The 17801-nt window shown below is 58.6% G+C and overlaps 1 protein-coding gene across 5 annotated transcripts; it reads right to left on the bottom strand.

Annotated features, from left to right (window-relative positions):
- Positions 1–547: 547 nt before the first annotated feature.
- Positions 548–15419, bottom strand: Zbtb7b (zinc finger and BTB domain containing 7B). Of its 5 annotated transcripts, none has more exons than XM_052180030.1 (4): positions 15357–15419; positions 15100–15200; positions 2180–3351; positions 548–1861 (listed from the first exon to the last, which is right to left on the bottom strand). In XM_052180030.1, the coding sequence occupies exons 3-4, from the start codon at positions 3343–3345 to the stop codon at positions 1396–1398; spliced, it is 1632 nt and encodes a 543-aa protein (XP_052035990.1). In that variant the 5' UTR covers positions 3346–3351; positions 15100–15200; positions 15357–15419; the 3' UTR covers positions 548–1395. The 5 variants fall into 5 exon arrangements, with proteins under 5 accessions (XP_052035990.1, XP_052035991.1, XP_052035989.1 ...); XM_052180031.1 differs by having other exon boundaries at positions 15374–15394; XM_052180029.1 differs by lacking the exon at positions 15357–15419 and having other exon boundaries at positions 15100–15343.
- Between the last annotated feature and the right edge of the window lie 2382 nt (positions 15420–17801).

Here is a 17801-nt window from a genome sequence, read left to right as displayed (position 1 = left end):
AGGCAGAGCCCAGGCCGCAATGGGGGTCCAGCACCCAGCGAGGAAGGGGTGAGGTGAAGACTCTTCCCCACCCCAGGAAAATTGATAGTTAAAAATGTGAAATTGGATTTCAACAAGACCATCAGAAGAGGCTATGTACAGAACGGGGGTGGGTGGGGGTGGACTCAGTCCTAAGAGTGCCAGGCAAGGTCTGAGGAAAGGTTTCCTTTCCTCTAGGTCTGCTCTGCAGCTCACTTTCCCCAGGGGCAAGTGAGTTGCCTAGCCACCGCGTTGGCAAGGGGGCAACCTGCTCACAGGCCAGGATGGCTGGGTGCGATGCTAGCTCACGAGAAGTGGTCGCTGTGGGGGCGCGCGCCCTTACAGGGCATGGCCACCAGATGGCGATAGCCTGCCCGCGCCCCACAAGGCTACCTCAACCCCTCACCCCATCCCACACCCAGCGCCCGCCAGCCCGGGGGCGGCGTGAGTCAGGGGCAGCAAGCAGCAGAGGCGGCTCCGGCTTGCACCTGGGCGGGGAGGTAGGGAGAAGAGGGTAAGACGCCCGGCCCGCCCGGCCCGCCCTGCCCTCTGGCCTCAGGGAGGGAGCGCCAGGAACAAGACATTCCCTGCCCCGGGACGCGGGAGGGGAGAGGTGGAGAGCTCCCTTAGCTGGGCGGAGCCCTTCAGCTACCCCCAGGGGCGGGCGAGCCAATCAGGCCACCCTGCCCTCTTCTCCAGGACCCCATGACTCAGCGTTGGAACTGGGTGGAGGGGGACTGGGATGGCTCCGTCCTTACAGGCCCAGTCCCCCGCCACCCCAGTCTTTCAAGCCTCCACCTTGTTTCCCCCTCTTACCCTTTCTTCACCACCCCCCCCTTTACATAATTTATGGCCAGGAAAAAGGAACAGAAACCAGGAAGAAGGGGTCTCGGAAGGGAGGGGCAGTCCACCCCCTCACACAGCCAAAACCCAGGGGGCATGGGAGTAGGGCAAGGATTTGGTCCCCAGCCTCCTAGAAACCCGCATAGCCGAAGTGGGACCCCACAAATCAGAGATAGATTATTGCTTCAATTCCCCAGTAGTGGCTGGGGACAGGGACCCCACCTTTACTGTGTGTGTACATATATATGTGCAGAGTGTGTGTGTAACACGTACACACACACATATATACATGCACACACACACATACATATTTCATGTTTAACTCCTTGGGTGATCACCCCAATCTAGAGCGCTTGTGCCCCAAAACCTCAGCTTGTAATTGGAATGAAGGCTCTGGGGGAAAGGGGGGGTTCATTCTGATACCAACAAGGTTCAGCACCCCCGACCCCAATACCACTTGTTTTATGTGCTCCCCATTGCTTGGCATGGTGTGCCAGGCCTTGTGCTGTTCCAGCCTGGCCATCCACCCCTCTTTTAAGAGGACTCCATGGCACCTTCGGCCTGTGGTGTGGTAGGTGTCCCTTCTTCCTCCTCCTCCTCAGGGGGCCCTTGTGTAGTGACTGGGGGTCCCGTGGTGGCTGACTGCTCCCAGAATCGAGCCAGAGAGAGGTGGAAGGTGTCCAGGTGGCCATTGGAGAGGTCAAGGCCAGCAGGGGATGAGGTGGCCGTCGAGGGTGGCGGGTAGTGAGGTGGGGCATCATCCTTGCGGCGTCTTCGGGTGCGTACCTCCAGGCAGTTCTGACCCTTGAGATGGCGCTGCAGGTGGTCCTCCTTGGCGAAAGCCTTGTGGCACAGGTGGCACTCATAGGGCCGGTCCCCAGTGTGCAGGTGCATGTGGTTCTTGAGGTCGTAGCTATGCAGGAAGCGGGCTGGGCAGTGTGGGCACGAGTAGGGACGCTCTCCTGTGTGCTTCCGCATGTGGATCTTCAGTTTGTCATTCCTAGTACAAGCAGGGGAAAGGGCAGACACTCAGGACTCTCGGGATAGGCTCCCCGGCCCATCTCTGCCACGCCCCCAGGGTGACCCACTCTTGCTCCCCACTGCTGCCCCAGGAGACGCTTTTTGATTGGCCCCTAGCTCAATGGGCATAGACACCATGAGCTCTGTACACTAGACCATCCCCGACCACGCCCTTGCTTGCCGCTTTTGGCCTCTCACCTCCTTCTAGGAACCCCCCAGAGAGCTGGCCTCCATGGCAGTCATCTGCTATCACAGAGCCACCCTCAGCCGGTTCTGGGCCCCCCCACCCAGTGCTCACCTGGTGAAGCGCACGCCGCAGACCTCACAGGCAAAGGGCTTCTCACCAGTGTGGGTCCTCATGTGTCGGGGCAGTTTGCCTGCCCCATGGATTATCTTGTGACAGACTGGGCACTCTTGGGGCATCTGTGAACGGCGTTTACGCACCAGCTTGTCTTGGCCATCCAGGCCTGGTGCCAGGGCGTCCTGGTGCAGCGAACTTAGGTAAGCCATCAGGTCAGGATCGATGGGATCTTCATCTGAGCCCAGCTCCTCTGGTGATAGCGAGGGCTCGTTACTCTGTGCTAGCCCATAGGCTGGGGGATATACCAGCTCCTCCTCTTCTTCCTCACCTTCAAAGACTTCATAGTTCAGGGGCCCCTCAGCAGGTGAGGCAGCACCTGTCGGGGGACTATAGCTATCTCCGAGCCCACTGCCTCCACTGTTACCCACTCTACCAACCATCTCCTCTTCTTCGTAGGTCAAGGGATGGGTGAGTACTGTGGGGGCCTCAGGGACCAGGTGGTTTGCTCGGGCCCCTTTGGTTTGAAGAAAAGCTTTCCGGGGTTTGCGGCTGCGGCGGGCAACAGGTCGAGGTGGTGGCGGAGGCGGTGGCAGGAGGGGCACCTGCGGAGGGCTGTCTTCACCGTTGGGCATTCCTGAGGTCGAGGCTGTGGAGGTGGCAGTGGCGAAAGCCTCCAGGTACTGTCGGGCTCGCTCACAGTCATCCTCATCTGGGCTGGGGGCTTCTAGCCCACTCCCTTGTAGGATTTCCATGCAAGCAGCAATGACGCAGGGGATCTCCAGCAGCCGAGCAGCTTGGAGAACAGCCGGCATGTTGGCGCTGCTGGTGGTCAGTGTGGCTGTGTAGGCAAACTCGAGCAGGGCACCCAGGGCCTCTGGCCCGACAAAGTCCAGCTCACACACACCGGCCCCTGCTCCCCCAGCAGCTGTCCCACCGCCCCCTGTTCCCATGACAGTCCCCCCTCCCCCCTCCGTAAAGAGCTTCTTGAAGTAGTGGCTACAGGCGGCCAGCACAGCCCTGTGGGTGCGGTACTCGAGCCCCTGCGTCCTGATGGTGAGGTCGCACAGGTGGCCCAGCTGGCGCTGTTCGTTCAGGCAGCTCAGGAGCTCGCTGCTGTGGTCTGGGAATGGGATTCCAATCAGGTCATCCTCAGGGCTCCCCATCTTCTCCTGCGGGGTCAAGTAGACGGGGAGGTTAAGAGCGCTTATTCTGGGGCTAGTGAGGTGCTCGGCGGTTAAGAGCACTGACTGCTCTTCCAGAGGTCCTGAGTTCAATTCCCAGCATCCACTTAGTGACTCACAACCATCTGGAATGGGATCTGATGCCCTCCTCTGGTGTGTCTGAAGAAAGCTACAGTGTACTCATATAAATAAATAAATCTTTTTTCTTGTTTTGGTTTGTTTTTTTTTTCAGAGACAGGGTTTCTCTGTGTAGCTCTGGCTGTCCTGGAACTCACTCTGTAGACCAGGCTGGTCTCGAACTTAGAAATCCACCTACTTCTGCCTCCAAGTGCTGGGATTAAAGGCACGCGCCACCACCGCCTGGCTAATAAATCTTTAAAAAAAAAAAAAGGGAGCGCTTATTCTGGCACAGGGGCTGGGGGAGCCCTTTTACACGCTTCTGCACACACAGCGCTTTGGTCCCTGGTATCCCATACCCTCCCAAATGTCATGCACAAGGAAACTGCCGTTTGGACAGATAAGGCAACTGGCTTTCCAGGTGCAATGTCAAGGGAGTAGAGCGCAGACCCAGACCCCCGCCCTCCTCCTCACGCTGCTGCAGGCCGGCCTTCCTGGGACTTTCTAGACAGACTTCCATTTCACCGTCCCCAGTCCCTGGTCCCTTTAGAAGAAGCACTGGACTGGGAGGCAAGATACCAGAGTACTGGTTTAGGCTTCAAGAAAAACTGACTAAAAGACCCATGTTTGTCATCTGAAAACTGATAACAGTGTGTGTTGGAGCCTCCCCATAGCTCTGGGAGAGGTCAAGCCCGGCTGGGTTCTGTCACACTCAACAAACAAAAGGAGCCACCCTCTTCCCCGTTTGCCCCTCCCCAAGCTACATTCCCCTAGCCACCAAAAAGTTCATCTTTCCTTCAAGATCCCCGCTCCCCACATCCTCCCTCCCTCAGGGGCCAAGGAACAGCTACCATACACTGGGGTGTCACCAGGCAGGTACTTCCTGCACCCCCAGATAAGCATCACTGTCAAAAAGCTAAGTCCTACCCCTCCTTTCCCCTCCTCATTCTCTCTCTATTCTCTCTCTCTCCCCAGGGGAGCATACCTTTCCTCTCCAGAGGCCACTTAGTCTTTCTCAGCAGGGCCCAGCCCACTACCATCACAGGGGTTGGGTAGGAAAGGATTGTGGTGAGGCTTAGTTGAATGACCTTGAGCAAGTCATTATGGTGAGGGGGTAAAAGCAGCCAGGCAGGTCCCAGTGCCTAAAACACGGTAGGAGCTCACAGTCCCTGGTGTGGCCTATACTTTCCTGTTACACAAGAAGGGGTTGGGACTTAAATCCACACCTTAAATCCCAGCACTTGGGAGGCAGAGGCAGGCGGATCTCTGTGAGTTCAAGGTCAGTCTGGTCTACAGGGACCCAGCTATGTCAGGAGACCCTGTCTCAAACAAACAAACCCAAAAACAAACAACAAACTAACCAACCAACCAAAAACCCAAACCGAAAACACAACACAAAAACAAACCCGGGGCTGGGAAGTCCAGCTGCAAAGGCTCAGCGTCGGTCGGTCCTGAGACTCTGTGAGTCTAGAGCTACTAGAGGCTGGAACAGCTCTGGGCTCGGGAGTCAGCCAGGCTTGAGTTTGAATTCTTAGCTCTCTGATCTTAAGCAAGTGATTTTATCTCTGAGCCTCTTTCCTCATCTGTACTACTGGATAATTCCAACTGACCCCAGGGGTAGTGGTGAGGGGTCAATCAGGCCAGGTGTGGCATAATGCCTAACACACACAGTAGGGGCTCAGTCAGCGGCCTGGCCTCAGGGCAGATTCCAGTGCACATAAGGCGCAGAAAACTACTAGGAGCCAGGCCTGCCTCTTCCGTCCGGAACAGACCCTGAGGGAGCCAGGTTACTAGGGAGCTACTTGACCTTGGACAAGTCATTTCCTTTCAGAGGCCTATTCCTCCTCAACAGTAGTAGGAAAGGCTAGTCCAGACAATCCTTCAGGTAAGTCTGGTAGATCAACCCTGGCCATCTATGGGGAAGAGTTTTGGGGCACAGGGGGTGTAAGTCAGGGGCTACTTATTTCCTCTTTAGGACACACACTGTCACCGTGGCCCGCCTGCCTGCTGGCCACCTTTATTCACTACACAGCTGGCGCAGAGCACCTGCATGGGAGCACTGAGGGAATGGTAACCACACGGTCTGCAGCACCTGGGAAGCCTTGTTATCTCACCGGTTCCCACTTCAAGTTCCCAAACCACTTCCCCCCCTTGGAGACCAAGCAGTCTGGGAGTCCTCTCCTCTCCCAGTACTCTACATATGGTACAAGTGGCAAATGGCCCCAGGACTTAAGAACAAATAAAAATCAGGTGGGTAGCAGTGGGCACCTGCCAGGGCCCCAAGTGCATGTTCCTCTTAAGGGACACTAGTGGAGCTATCCTTGCTACCCATTGGCTGGGAGCTGGGTACCGAGCACGTGGCTCGTCCTACCCTTCACCCTCCTTCCCTACCTACCCCACCCATTCCCGTTGGTAAACCTGCCTTTCTCCCACCCCAGGGCTGATCTCTGTGGCAACTTGGTACGGCAGGTGTACTGTACTGATTGGCTGATCTTGCTGTCAGGTCACAGGCTCAGAGTAGTTCACCACCAACTCACACAGGGCTTGGGCACGGGTGGGTGTTTTAACTCCTTAGGCCCAAATCCAATGCCTATGGCCACAAGGTGTCGAGGAAGGACTAGATAGGCGGATGGCATACAGCGCAGGAGAGGGTGTTCTGGGAAATCCCCTAGCCCTGGCACCCATACCAACTGAGGTGCCACCTGGAACTATGCTAGTGCCAACCAGGCCAAGGGGGCACTCCTAGGCCTATCATATGGGAGGAGTTGGTGGGGTGGAGGCCTCCCCTTCTTTCTACCAGGGTGGGGCACTGGTGCCAGTATGCCCACCCCACCTTGGGCACCCTTCCCACATCTGTATCCCAGAGGGCCCAGTCCCCTGACGCCCCATGTAGGCAGCCCATCCCCACCCAGCCTGGCATGCCCCCTCTTGCTAAGACCTTGTGGGCATGGGTGTGTGTGGTGGTTGGGGGGGCCAGCTATGCCAGGGAACCAGGCAAGATCTGTTTGGTCTGTTTGCCTGGTAGGGGAAAGAACTGGGGGCCACGCCCCATCACTCCCCTCTTTCTTGACACCGCCCCCCCAGGCTCCCCTCATTGTCAGGCCTGCTAGACCGGCCAAGCCAGTGGGCAGCTTTCTTGAAACCGGGCCCTGTGTCAAGCCTGTACCATCTTTGGTGGGGGAAAACTGAGGGTGACAACGGTGAGAGTTCTGATCACTGCCATCAGTACCTACAGCACCTGCTTTAGAGAGTGTCCACCATCAAACCACCAAAAGGTGGAGGCACTGGCTGACTTAGACAAAGACAACTAGAATCTTCCAGGTCCTGACCTGAGGCAGCTTCCACACCAGGGCAGAGGGGCTAGGGGGCCAACCCCGCTGGCCCGAGCCAGCTGAAGGGCAGGCATAGGAGGTCCTGAATGGGGGCAGCTGAATAAAGCCGGCCCCCCTTCTCCCCACCTTGGGGATTAGGGACTGAGGCTTAGTGTGGGGGGCAGCCGGCAGAAGCAGGATTAGTAGCTAGAAAATAGGTGTGGGCACACAGAGCCCCCCCTCGCCCCCATTCCAAGGCCCCTTCTCCCAGCTCTGCCAGGGAGCCAGCGAGGGGCCTGGCCCTGCAGAGAGGTGGAGGGCCAGACTGAGACACCTTCCTGCTAGAGATGAGACGCAAGGCGCGCTGCCCAGCGGTCCTGGTGCCTGGGCTGGTCACCCCTCCCCCTTCTGTCTCCTTTCTGCCCCCACCCCCCACCCCAGCTCCAGCCTCAGGTTCTCTTCCTGTTTTTTTGGAACCCAGTTTGCACGAAGCTAAGGCTTTGGCTTGTGGCTGGACCAGAGGGGTAGGGAAATTGGACAGCCAATCCAAAGTCCTCTGGGACCTGGGAATTCTTAGTCCATGGTTCCTTCCATCCTTTCTCAAGACTTCTGGGGCCAAAGGAGCACAGATATCTGAAATGCCCAGTTTCAGACAGGTGAGGTGGCTGAGCCACATGTCACTAGAGGATTGAAGAGCCTCACAGAGGGGGCCAAGAGACAGGTCCTGGGCCCAGGGATGCCGAAGACACTTAGGGAGCCCTCCCCTCTATCCCCTCTAAACTTCTACAAACCTTCCCCATCCCCCATGTGACGCTTCCCCCTCCTAACCTCACCACCCCAGCACTCACACTTCCTGGGGGCCGAGGCGGGGAAGAGAGACCGCAAGCCACGAAGGGGGAAGGAGGCGAGGGGAGCTGCTTCCCGGCGGGCGGGCACCGTGGGGGTTAAGCTCCCACCAAGTCCCCCATCCTGGTGCAGGGACTCCGGACTGAGGGACACCGGGACACCGCAGCTGTGGCTTCATATTCTCTCTCTGTAGCATCAGCTCGAGCACACAGCTCTTTTGCCCATCAAGGAGAATGGAACAAGATAAAGATGGCGGAGAAAGGAATGGGCCACCGCTTTTCCAGCCTCACCTCACCACCTCTGGGAATTGCAGCTCATCAGCTGCCCGTTACTTGTTACTTTTAGGCTTTCACTTGGACTTCTCTTCTTCTTTCTGATCCTTCCCTACCTTCCGTGGGCCTTGTCTTCCCAGCACCGGCTTGAACCCTGGTTCCCTTTCTTGGCCCTTACGGGCTTTATGGGCTTTCCACCATAGATAGACCTCCCCACCATAGACCTCTCCACCATAGACCTCCCCACCATAGACCTCTCCACCGGAGACCTCCCCACCGGAGACCTCTCCACCATAGACCTCCCCACCGTAGACCTCCCCACCATGCCTGTCGGACTCCTGCTAGGAAGCGTGGCCACACAGGGCTTCTCTCCCCCTTCCCATTACTTGTCTCACTGAAGCATCTCCCATGCTCCATGCATCCCTCACCTCCACGCCTGTGTGCAGCAGAGAGGCCAGAGGAACGGAATCAAGACCAGGGCTTGTTCTGCAAGGCCTGGTCTTCTGAAGAGATGGCTGAGTTTTGGGTACCCATACCTGCCTGCCTTCTGGAGGGAGCAGAGAACCAAAACTTGGGAGCCACTTGGAGAAAAGAGGTGGCAGTGGTGGGGTGTGCAGAGCGAGCGGATGTGGGCTAGGGGGATAGTGAGTGCCTCTGCCCGTCAGAGTTTCCAGCCCTGAAGCTACTGGACTTCCCCGAGGGTGCCCACCCAGAGCCAGGTAACTAACTATTCGCTCGGACGGACCCTGGTCATCAGCACAGTCTGACGGGGTAATACCAGCTCCCCTTAGGGCTAAGGAGACTGCACAAAGTGCCAGGGTCTACCTCGTATCCCCCTCCCCCAGCCATGTCTTTGGCTGGGTAACCAAGCTGGCTGGTAACCCCACACCCGCTTAGCAGCAGGCAGAAACCTGAGCCCCCCCCAAGCCCCAGAAGACACCCCAGCCGGGTCCCTGGAGCCCAGCTCCCTGCCAGCCTGTCCAACCTCCTGGCCTGGCCCAACAAGCACAGCTTCCGTAGGGCCCTTCTTCTGCCTTTCTTGGTCCTCTGGGCCTCCTTGGACTCTGAAGCCTCCCCACACTCCAGCACCTCAGCTCCTCTGTTCCCTAAAGCCTCCAATGAAATCTGGGCACCCTCTTCCTAGCCTGTTTTTCAGTCCTCCTCTAACCCTTGGCCAGCTCTAGGCCTCCAAGCCTCCCCTGGGGCCTGACCTCCTGAGCCAGAGCTGGGCCTACTCACCTGAACGCTGAGGGGCCTTGCCGGCAACTCCTCCTGGCCCCTGGGGGCAGCACGTTGGGAGGGGTGGAGGAGGGATAACTTGGGGGGGTAGGGTGACTGTTCCCCACTCCAGCTCCCTCCTTCAAAGGGGCCGCCTACGACCTGGCCCAGCCCCTCCCCCTACAGCCTTAACCCTCTGGGTGCTGTCCCCCTCCCCCCAGCTTGGAGGGAGGGGTTACAGAAGGACTGGCAGCGTGGGAGAAGGCCCAGAGTCTCTGCTGCAGTGCCCAAAGCCCCGGCTGTCCCCACCCCCGCCTGCCCTTACTCAGTCCTAAAAGGGGAAAAAGGTGAGGGGTAGGAAAGGTAGGAGCGGCCCAGTCCAGGACAGAGGTGAGGAGGAGCAATGGGAGAGGTTGTTGGAGGTGGGACCAGGAGAAGGAAGAAGGGAGGGGAGGGGACAGAAGACAGCCTTGGCCAAATTGGGAGGAGGGGACCTCTGGACAGTCAGTGCCGGGGTGACAGGTGCCTAGGCCCCAGCCCCTCGGGGTATGTGGGATTAGGGGAACATAGAAAGACCCTTCAGACCCTAGAATGTTCTTGCTCTGTTCTGGGAGCTGTCCGGATTCTCTTCACCTTGTACCAGGCTGGGGCCCTCAGGGGCTGGGCAAGGCGGCACCCGCCCTCTTCATAGCCTCACCCCAAACCCACTCACATACCACAGTTCCTCGCCAGGGCGCCAGCCCTGCCAACCAGGCCAGGGGGCAGCACTCATGCCAGACCCCAGTGACCAGGGGGACAGGGCTGGCTGAGGAGGGTAGACATATGGGGAGCTGTAGGCACCGAAAGAGGAAGGATCTGGGAGGGGGCATCTGCTGGGAAGCTCCTCGCCCCACCCCTTGCGCAAGCTACTGCTACCCTGGCTGGTTGGGTGGGACCCGCCTGGGCCTCAGGGGGCAACTCAGGGAAGCTCTGAGATGAACTGGGTGGGCCACAAATGTCAGGAAAGCCCTGGGATTTCTTACTGCTGGAATGAAAGGTACCCCAATCTCCTCCAAACAGTGGGCCATCCTGCTAGGCTCCAAGAGAATCACAGAAATGTCCCTGAAGATACCCCCTCCCTGCTACCCCCAACAGCTGCTGGCTCAGTGCCGCTGGCCTGCTGCTCCTCACCGGCTCCCGGCCTGGCTGGCAGCTACCCACCAGGATGCTGGCAGTCCTGCCTGCCTCTCCCTCCTACCCCCTGCTCGCAGTGCCCTATGCCAACTGTGGGCCTGGGGTGGGGGAGGGTCACTTCTGTGCCTTGGTGCCAGGCAGGCGGCCCCGGCCCCTGAGGTCCTATAGATAAGCCCTGAGACCCTGTCCTTAAGCCACCTCCTTAAGAGGAAGCATATTGCTTAGGGCTGATACAAAGAACGGATAGGCCTATGAGCAGTTACCGAAGGATCCACGCCCCAAGGTGGGGACCAGTGTCTCTCCTGTCACCAGGCGCCAATCTCCCAGCATTCCCCTTACAAATGCTTGGGCACCAAAGTCCCTGCAATTCCTAAGAGCCCCAGTCTAATGCCTACAGCCTGTGAGGGAGTAGGGTGGGGCTGCTCCCTGCCCTTTGATCCCCATAAAGGGAGGGAACTAGCCTGGAGGGCAGGGGGCAGGGAAGGAGTTCAAGGGGCCCCTCATTTCCCCTGCCAGGGGCATCAGGGCAGGGTGTGGGCATCTCTTGGGTGGGGCTCATCCTAAGGTGAGGATGGGTAGTATGTCTCAGCAATGAGAGATGGATGTCAATATGTGGTGTCAAATGGGAATGCAGTGACAAGAACAAAGTAAGGAGAATACAGAGGGACTCTGTTGCAGCCCACTCCAATACTGACTTTTTACTCTTACCCAGAAACACTCTTAGACTTGGCCAAACTGAGAGCTCAAGGACTACAACTCCCAGTGTGCACCACAACTGCTTTGCATGAATGCTGGGAGTTGTAGTTCCCTTAAGAAGCCCTGGGTTCTCTTCCCAAGAGCATAGCTGGTAGGTTAGAGAAGGAATGGTCACAGACCTCTCTAAGTAGAGCACTATTTCACTATTTAAGAAGAGTAAAACAGGTTAGTAGGTTCATGGTGGGTGAAGAAGACCCTCTTACTCCAGGCAAAGGGGGAAGAAAGGAGGAAGGAAGGAGGAGAGGATGTCTGTTGAAAGGGGTATATGGTTGGGGAGGAGCTGGGGGGGAGTGGAAACAGGAAGGAAACTGAAGCCAGAGACATGAAGTCGAAAGCAAGGTCTTGGGGGAGCCCCACTCTGAGGCGTGGCAGAGACTGGGAAGGCATTTCTCCTACCATTCTGGTGACCTGCAAAGGTACAGGAGGATTCAGTGATGTTAAGCGATATCCAATTAATGTACTTGTGTGGGGGTGGTGGCTGGCTCCATTTGTTTGCCATCAGCCCTCTTTTTCCAAGGATACCCTCAAAGTCTGGATGTAGTGTAGGTATTTGCATGTTAGGAACCTCTGAAGGTGCTAGGAAAGCTAAAAGGCAGAGGAAGAGTTTGGGGCAAGGACGGACTCAGTCTGATGGTGACACAGCAGGAGGAGGCATGTGTGGGGTTAGGTCCAGGTGTGAAGTCAAGGAGAGAGCAGGCAGAGACCTCAGGAGCTAGGAAGCCTCAGGGAAGAGATGGCTCAAGGGTCCCGGTGTCACCTGCATCCTATCCATCCCAGGCTGTGGGCCACAAGGAGGGAAGTCTTCTTTGGCCTCACTGAAAGGTATTTGCTAAAGGTGCCTGGACTAACACGGCCTGTGAACATTAAAGATGTGGCATCTCAGGAAGCCAGATGGCAACTGGGTGACTTTCCCTGCTGGAGTGGAGATCAGAGAGGGGTAACAGACCCACTTTGAGACACTTTTTCTGGGATTCATGAAGTTCTGTGACAAATGCTGACAGGCCACAAGGGCTGTCAAGGCCTTAGCTTGGTTAGGTAGTGGTGGTGATGGGGTCTTTCACCCGCCAGTTCTTGAGGGTGGGTCAGTCATTCTATCCCTTCCTCAGTCCCCCAGGCCCGCATTGGCACCTGGCCGCTTGTGTGTTGGCAGGACGGAAGGGGGGGCAGAGAGGCAACTTCAAACTGTCCGGGCAAAACGTCAAGTTTACTCACGAGTTTACTCAGCAGAAGGAGGGGGGAGAGGACAGAACAGGCACACCCCATGCCAGGGTCCTATCCATCTGCCTGTCTCCACCTTCCTCCCCCACCCTCCTTTTTAGCCCTAGGCCAAAACAGACACAAGCCCCAAGGCCTGGTGGCAAGGCTGTCTTAACTCTCTGGAAGGTCAGAGAGCCAGGCAGGCTGGAGGCAGGAAGCCCTGAAGCAGGCCCAGAGGCTTCTATCAGAGGGCAGTGCCCTGCCTGGAGCCCATTTACTCCCCGTCGTAGGTCTTTGGCCTTGGGCCAAAAGAACTAGGTCTCTCTCTCAGCCATCAAAAGGAGGGCCTTGCCTCCTGCACTCGAGTGGTCTGCTGGCCTAGTAAGTTCTGACCCCCAGAAGTCCACTCTCGGGGCCTCAGGTACCAGCACCATGCCATTCAGGGTTCCATTCATCTTAGCCTTGGCTGGGAATGGGGGGGCCAGCACTCTATCTGACCTACTTCCCTTTCCTCCCCACCTGTTTTCACTCTCAGCTTCTCTCCCCAAGCCTTCACTGTCCCCACCCCAGAGGTGCTCCACCCCCCATGCCTGCTGGGTCCCCTCCCCCACTCTTCCCCAGGGTGCCAAGTGCAAGCACACAAAGGGCCCGATGGTGCATTGTTAGCCCAGCCCCCGCTGCCCGCCGCGCCCTCCTGGGGCAGGCACTAGGCCAAGAAGGAGCTGGGGGCGGTGGGTGACAGGGGGCACCATGGGGAAGAGGACAGCACCTGTCTCCCAGCCACCGGGGCTGTAGCACCTGGACTGAGTAGTAGTGAGAGGGCCCCATTAGAGCAGGCCTGTCTCCTTGACACCTGAGCCTAGTGGGCACTGCTTGCTTTCTTCCCAAGAGCCCCTTTTGGATGGTATTAACCCCTTCCTGACCCCAGGCTAGGGATGGTGGTACCCAAGGGAGGGGGACAGTGTCTGGGGGTGTCAGCAGGCAACAGCATGCCTACAGCAACCATGTAACAGGCACGCTGGGGGAGCTGGGGTCCCGGGGGCCAGGGACAGGAGGCACTGGCAGAGATTTCTCCTTGTTTCATCAGCTGCTCCAGGGGGAGCCCCCTGTCCTTGTCCCCAGTTACCGCGAAGGAGGAACACTAACTACCATCCAAACCAAGTCAGAAATATGCCCTTCTCCTGCCCAGCACAATACTTCTTATGCCCAGTATCTCCTCCCAATCTAATGTCCACTCCATGCCAGCTCCATAAACAGTGCCAGGAGGGTACAGGGGTGACCAAACCAGTTGGTGTGTGTGGGGTAGCAAAATGCAACCCAATAATCCTCCAGGCCTTAGCGCCCCCCCCCCCCCAACAACACCACTGCCTCAGGGAACAGAGAGTTCCTATCTTGGTTTATTTAACTCCTCGCTTCCCAATCTGGCTCCCCCCAACCCTTGATAAACGGTCCCCTCCTCTAGGAATAAGTTGGGGGAAGGAGAAATAGGCGCGCTGACTCATTCCCATTCTCAGCTGCAGCTAGGGGTCTCCAAGGAATTCGGGCGGGGGTCAATTCAAGAACGCCCTCCACCTGGCCCGGAAGCCAGGACAGCTTGCCGGTCTCCCCCTCTCCCCAGCACCCACTTCCGGTGTCCCAAACTAGGTCAGCAGTGCTCGTTTCCTGTGGGTCAGCTAGCACCGGCGCCTCTGCCCCTCCCCTGCTCCGGACCCAGGCTCCCCGCCTTACCCCCCGCCCCCCCCAGGGCGCCCCGAGGTCTCACCACGTCTCAGCCGCCCTTTGATACATGGGGGTTGTGCGGGGCGGGGGGCAGGGGACCCGCCCTCTCTCCAAACACTAGCAGGGCCGGGGCGCCTGGGCAGGCACGTGTCCGGGCACAACCCGCTGCCCACGCTGCCCCCCCCACTCCTGCCCCCCCCCCCCCGCTCTGGCCAGGACACGTCGCTCTCTTACTTGGGTGGGGTGGGAGGAGGGGAGAGAAAGCTGGAACTGGAAAGCAGCGCCCCCCACCCCTTTGAATGGCCAACCTCAGCCAGCGGTGCGCACTGTTTCTACCACACAGCGACCCCCACTCTGCTTAAGGGCAGGTGCGCCGGCGCCGGCGGCAAGACCGCTGGTAGGTCGAGTTCTTATCACCCACCCTCGCAACGGAGTTGTAAGAGCAAAAGCTGACTTTGAAAAGGTGGCGGTGGGGCCTGAGGCTGGAGAGAAGGGAATGTGATTGCGGAGCGGGAGGGGCAGAGGGGTCGATCTGCTGAGCCGCACTACCGCAGGAGAGACGACGCGGCTCGGGAAGCGCAGGAAACCGAATAGTCCAGCCGGTAACTTTCCCCCGAGCCGCGGTTCCTCCCGCCGCCCCCCACCCCCCATGCCACTGGCCTGGGTCCAGCCCACCGTGCCAGGGGGGCGCGGAGCTGGGTGGATGGGTCGGGACACGCGTTGTCCTAGTTAAAGTCCGTCAGGGTTTCCATTCCCTCCAGTCGGTCGGGTCTGGGGTCTCCCCTAAAGCCACAAAAGCGACTGGGGGGTGGGGGGAAGTTCGGTGCAGCTTACCCCCTCTCCATCCCGTAGCTCACAGTCTGTCTGATATTAGAAGTGCAAAGAAAGTTTCTGGAGACCCTCGCTCAGAGTTGGGGGGAGGCCATAGTTCTCTACCTTTCCTCCAAGTTAAAACCAATTCCAAAGACCCAGGAAAGCTACAGGGAATGCGGCTGACTGAAATCTGGTGTGTGTGTGTACGTGTGTATGTGTGTGTACAGGGGTCTCCCAGGACGCACGAAGGGCACTGCAGTAAGCTCGAGTCTAGTGGACCCCGAGCTATGGGACGAAAAGTGGGGTTCACTTACCTCTCAGCCGTCGGGTCCGCTCGCGGGAGCTGCAGAGGCACAGGGTGTAAGAAGAGGCGCGTCCCCCGCCAGGCTGGGGGGCTTGGGGCCCTGCTCCGGTCCTGGTCAGAAGGCCGCGGTCAGTGGCTCGCTGCTCGTTGCTGGGGGGCTCCTCCTCCGCCACCCTTTGCCTCCTCCTGCTGCCCGCCCCCCCCTTGGCCGTGGAGAGCCGTACATTCACCTGGTTCCCACTCGCCCCCCCCCACGGCCCGCCTCACCTGTCCTGCTGTCTCACCTGTCCTCTCTCTTGCTTTCCCCCCATCCCTCCCCTCCCTCCCCCCCGCCCCTGCCACCCCCCAAACTCCCCCCCCCCACCCTTAGCAACACCCTCTGTCACTTCCTGGTTTTTCATCCGCCCCCCCCAGGCACCCCCTCCCTCCGCCCAATAAGGACATAAACTTCCACCTCTTCCAACAGCTAGTTCCAGAAGGGAGCATATGGGTCCCTCCCTCCTTTTCGTCCCTTTTCTCCGAGCTTTTGCTTCGCTCCCTGAGCCTTTCCCACCCTTTTCCTTTTCCTTCTTTCCCTTTAATCTCCCTTCACCTGCCGCGATCCCTCTCCCTCTCTGCTGTCTACCACTATCTCCTCCAGTCCACCTTAACTGGAGCTCCGCCTCCGAGCCAGTCCAGCCCTCTGCTGCTGCTGCCCAGCTCCACCCCTGCACGCCACCGCCCTGCCCATCCATTGGCCTGAACACCCGCCTATCCCATGTGGGACGCGCCTAGGGTTCATCCAGGGAGGGGGTGGAGCCTGGGCTGGCCAGAAACCAGAAGGGGAGGGAGGCCGAAGACAGAGTCCGCAGTGGCCAGGGAATGGAGCAGCCCTCTCGGGGACTTCCTCTCCTCCAAGAGGGGCTTCTGTAGGGTCACCACCTGGGGAGGGAAGGGCATGAGAGGTTACGGATACGCTGCTGGGAATGAAGACCTAGAATTTAGAAAGTGGGGTCCCGCCGAGGGGCTTTAACCAGGTCAGAGCCCCAGGAGGAAAGAGAGAGCCTCTAGACATTGAGCTGCAGCCTCCTGGCCCATCCCCCCCTCAGGGAGCGGGGGAGTCGAGGCTGCGGGCATTCTGTGTCCCTCCCCACGCGTGACGGCGCCCCGCGGGGAGGGGACAGTGCCCGGGGCAAGGAGTCTCTGCGCTCTAGCCAGTGCCCGTTGCTGCCTTGGCATTTTCAAAGGGGAGGGACCGAGTCTGGGAAGGGGGAGGTGCGCTCCCTCTCGGGCTCCAGCGCTTTGCCTCCCACCCGCTGGTACTTCGAGTGGAGAAACTGAGACCCTACAGTGGAGGGGTCTTGGCGCAGATCCACTCAGGCTCCCAGGTGACGATAGAGACCTGGGTGTTTTAGGATGTTTGCTTAAGTGGGTTTGGGAAGAACCAGTATTTGTATTTAAGTGCCGGTCCAACAGAGTGGTAGCCTCTGAGGGACGCTACGTACCCCAGAAGGGCCCCTCCCACTGGTTTCAAACGGAATCAGATCCCGCTCTCTAGGGCCAGGTTCGGCTTCGCAGCAGCAGGCCAGGCCGAACCGGGTCGGACTTGTTCTCCTTCCCAGCTCCCTCCGCAGGGGGCCTCCCTCCCTTTCCAGCAGGTGGCTCCGCAGGACACCAGCTCAACCTGTTGGACCACAATGGGCGGTGCCAGGGGGGCCCTGGCCCTCACCCGGGCTGACCCGGGATCCCCGAGCAGGGGGAGGGGCGGAGTCGGTCCTTCCCTCCCTCTCTCTCCTTCTCCCCCTGACGTGACTCAGCCTCGAGGCCGCTGCTCTGCCCCTCAGCCAGGGGCGGAAAGTGTGAGGCGCCCCGGAGGGCTCAAGCCAAACCAAACAGCCCCCCACCCCAGACATTATCTCACTGGAGAATTAGGGGGGCCATAGGGACCAGTGGCTAGCACGAGGAGCTCTGGCTCAAGCAATCCGTTCCGGGTTTTCCTATCGTTTCTGCCCCGCTTTCCCCCGCCCCCCACACCAGCACGCCCTAGGTCAAGTCTGATCTTTGCTCCAGGTTTTCTTAGCGGCCCCGCAGGACTGTTTCTTGTCGGAAGGATTCCGAACAAGATGTGTCTGGACTAGGGTTTTCCCTTTCCTTTTACTGTCAGGGTCTCGCTGAGTAAGCCGTGCAAGGCAGCGCTGCTCGACACCTAAGTAAAGTGGAGGGAAAACTGCTTTCACGAGAAGGGTACAAGACCTAGGAAAAGGATTTGGGGGAGGGTAGCAGAGTGGTCCAGGACCCCAGAAGAGCGAGGGTCTTGTCACTAGCTCTTAAGAGACGTAGATGTGAACCGCTCTGCTGTTTCACCCCTGCGGCTGGAACTGCGTCTGGCTAGACACAACCTGGACCATTCTGCGGCTAGATTGTCATTCTCCAGCAGTCCTGGAAATCTACTCTTAGTTCCTTTGTGGCTCTTTTCCATTCCATGTTTTTTCTTTTTCTTGTAGCACAAATAATTCCTTTTCATGTTGAGAGAGGACCGACTTGAAATTTCTGTCTACCACCCTCCCCGCCCCCCCCCGCCCCCCCCCCGCCCTTCGTTTTTGGGTCTGCACTGCCAAACCAGAGATAGAGGCCAAGAAGCGCTGGTGGGACCCCGCCCCCTATTGGGAGTCTGGCGTCTCCCCTCACCCCCATATCAATCCCATATACACCTGAGCTACTGGAACTGGAAGG

The sequence above is a fragment of the Apodemus sylvaticus genome, chromosome 4 (assembly GCF_947179515.1).
Source record: "Apodemus sylvaticus chromosome 4, mApoSyl1.1, whole genome shotgun sequence".
In the NCBI taxonomy this organism is placed as follows: domain Eukaryota; kingdom Metazoa; phylum Chordata; class Mammalia; order Rodentia; family Muridae; genus Apodemus; species Apodemus sylvaticus.
The sequence above is the reverse complement of the archived record's forward strand: the minus strand, read 5'-3'. Positions and strand labels throughout refer to the sequence as shown.

Excerpts from the sequence above, each read along its gene's own strand:
- Zbtb7b (XM_052180030.1), bottom strand. The coding sequence starts at position 3,345 with ATGGGGAGCCCTGAGGATGACCTGATTGGAATCCCATTCCCAGACCAC. Across the intron at positions 1,862-2,179 it reads TGCGGCGTGCGCTTCACCAG|GAATGACAAACTGAAGATCC; the intron begins GTGAGCACTGGG and ends TGCTTGTACTAG.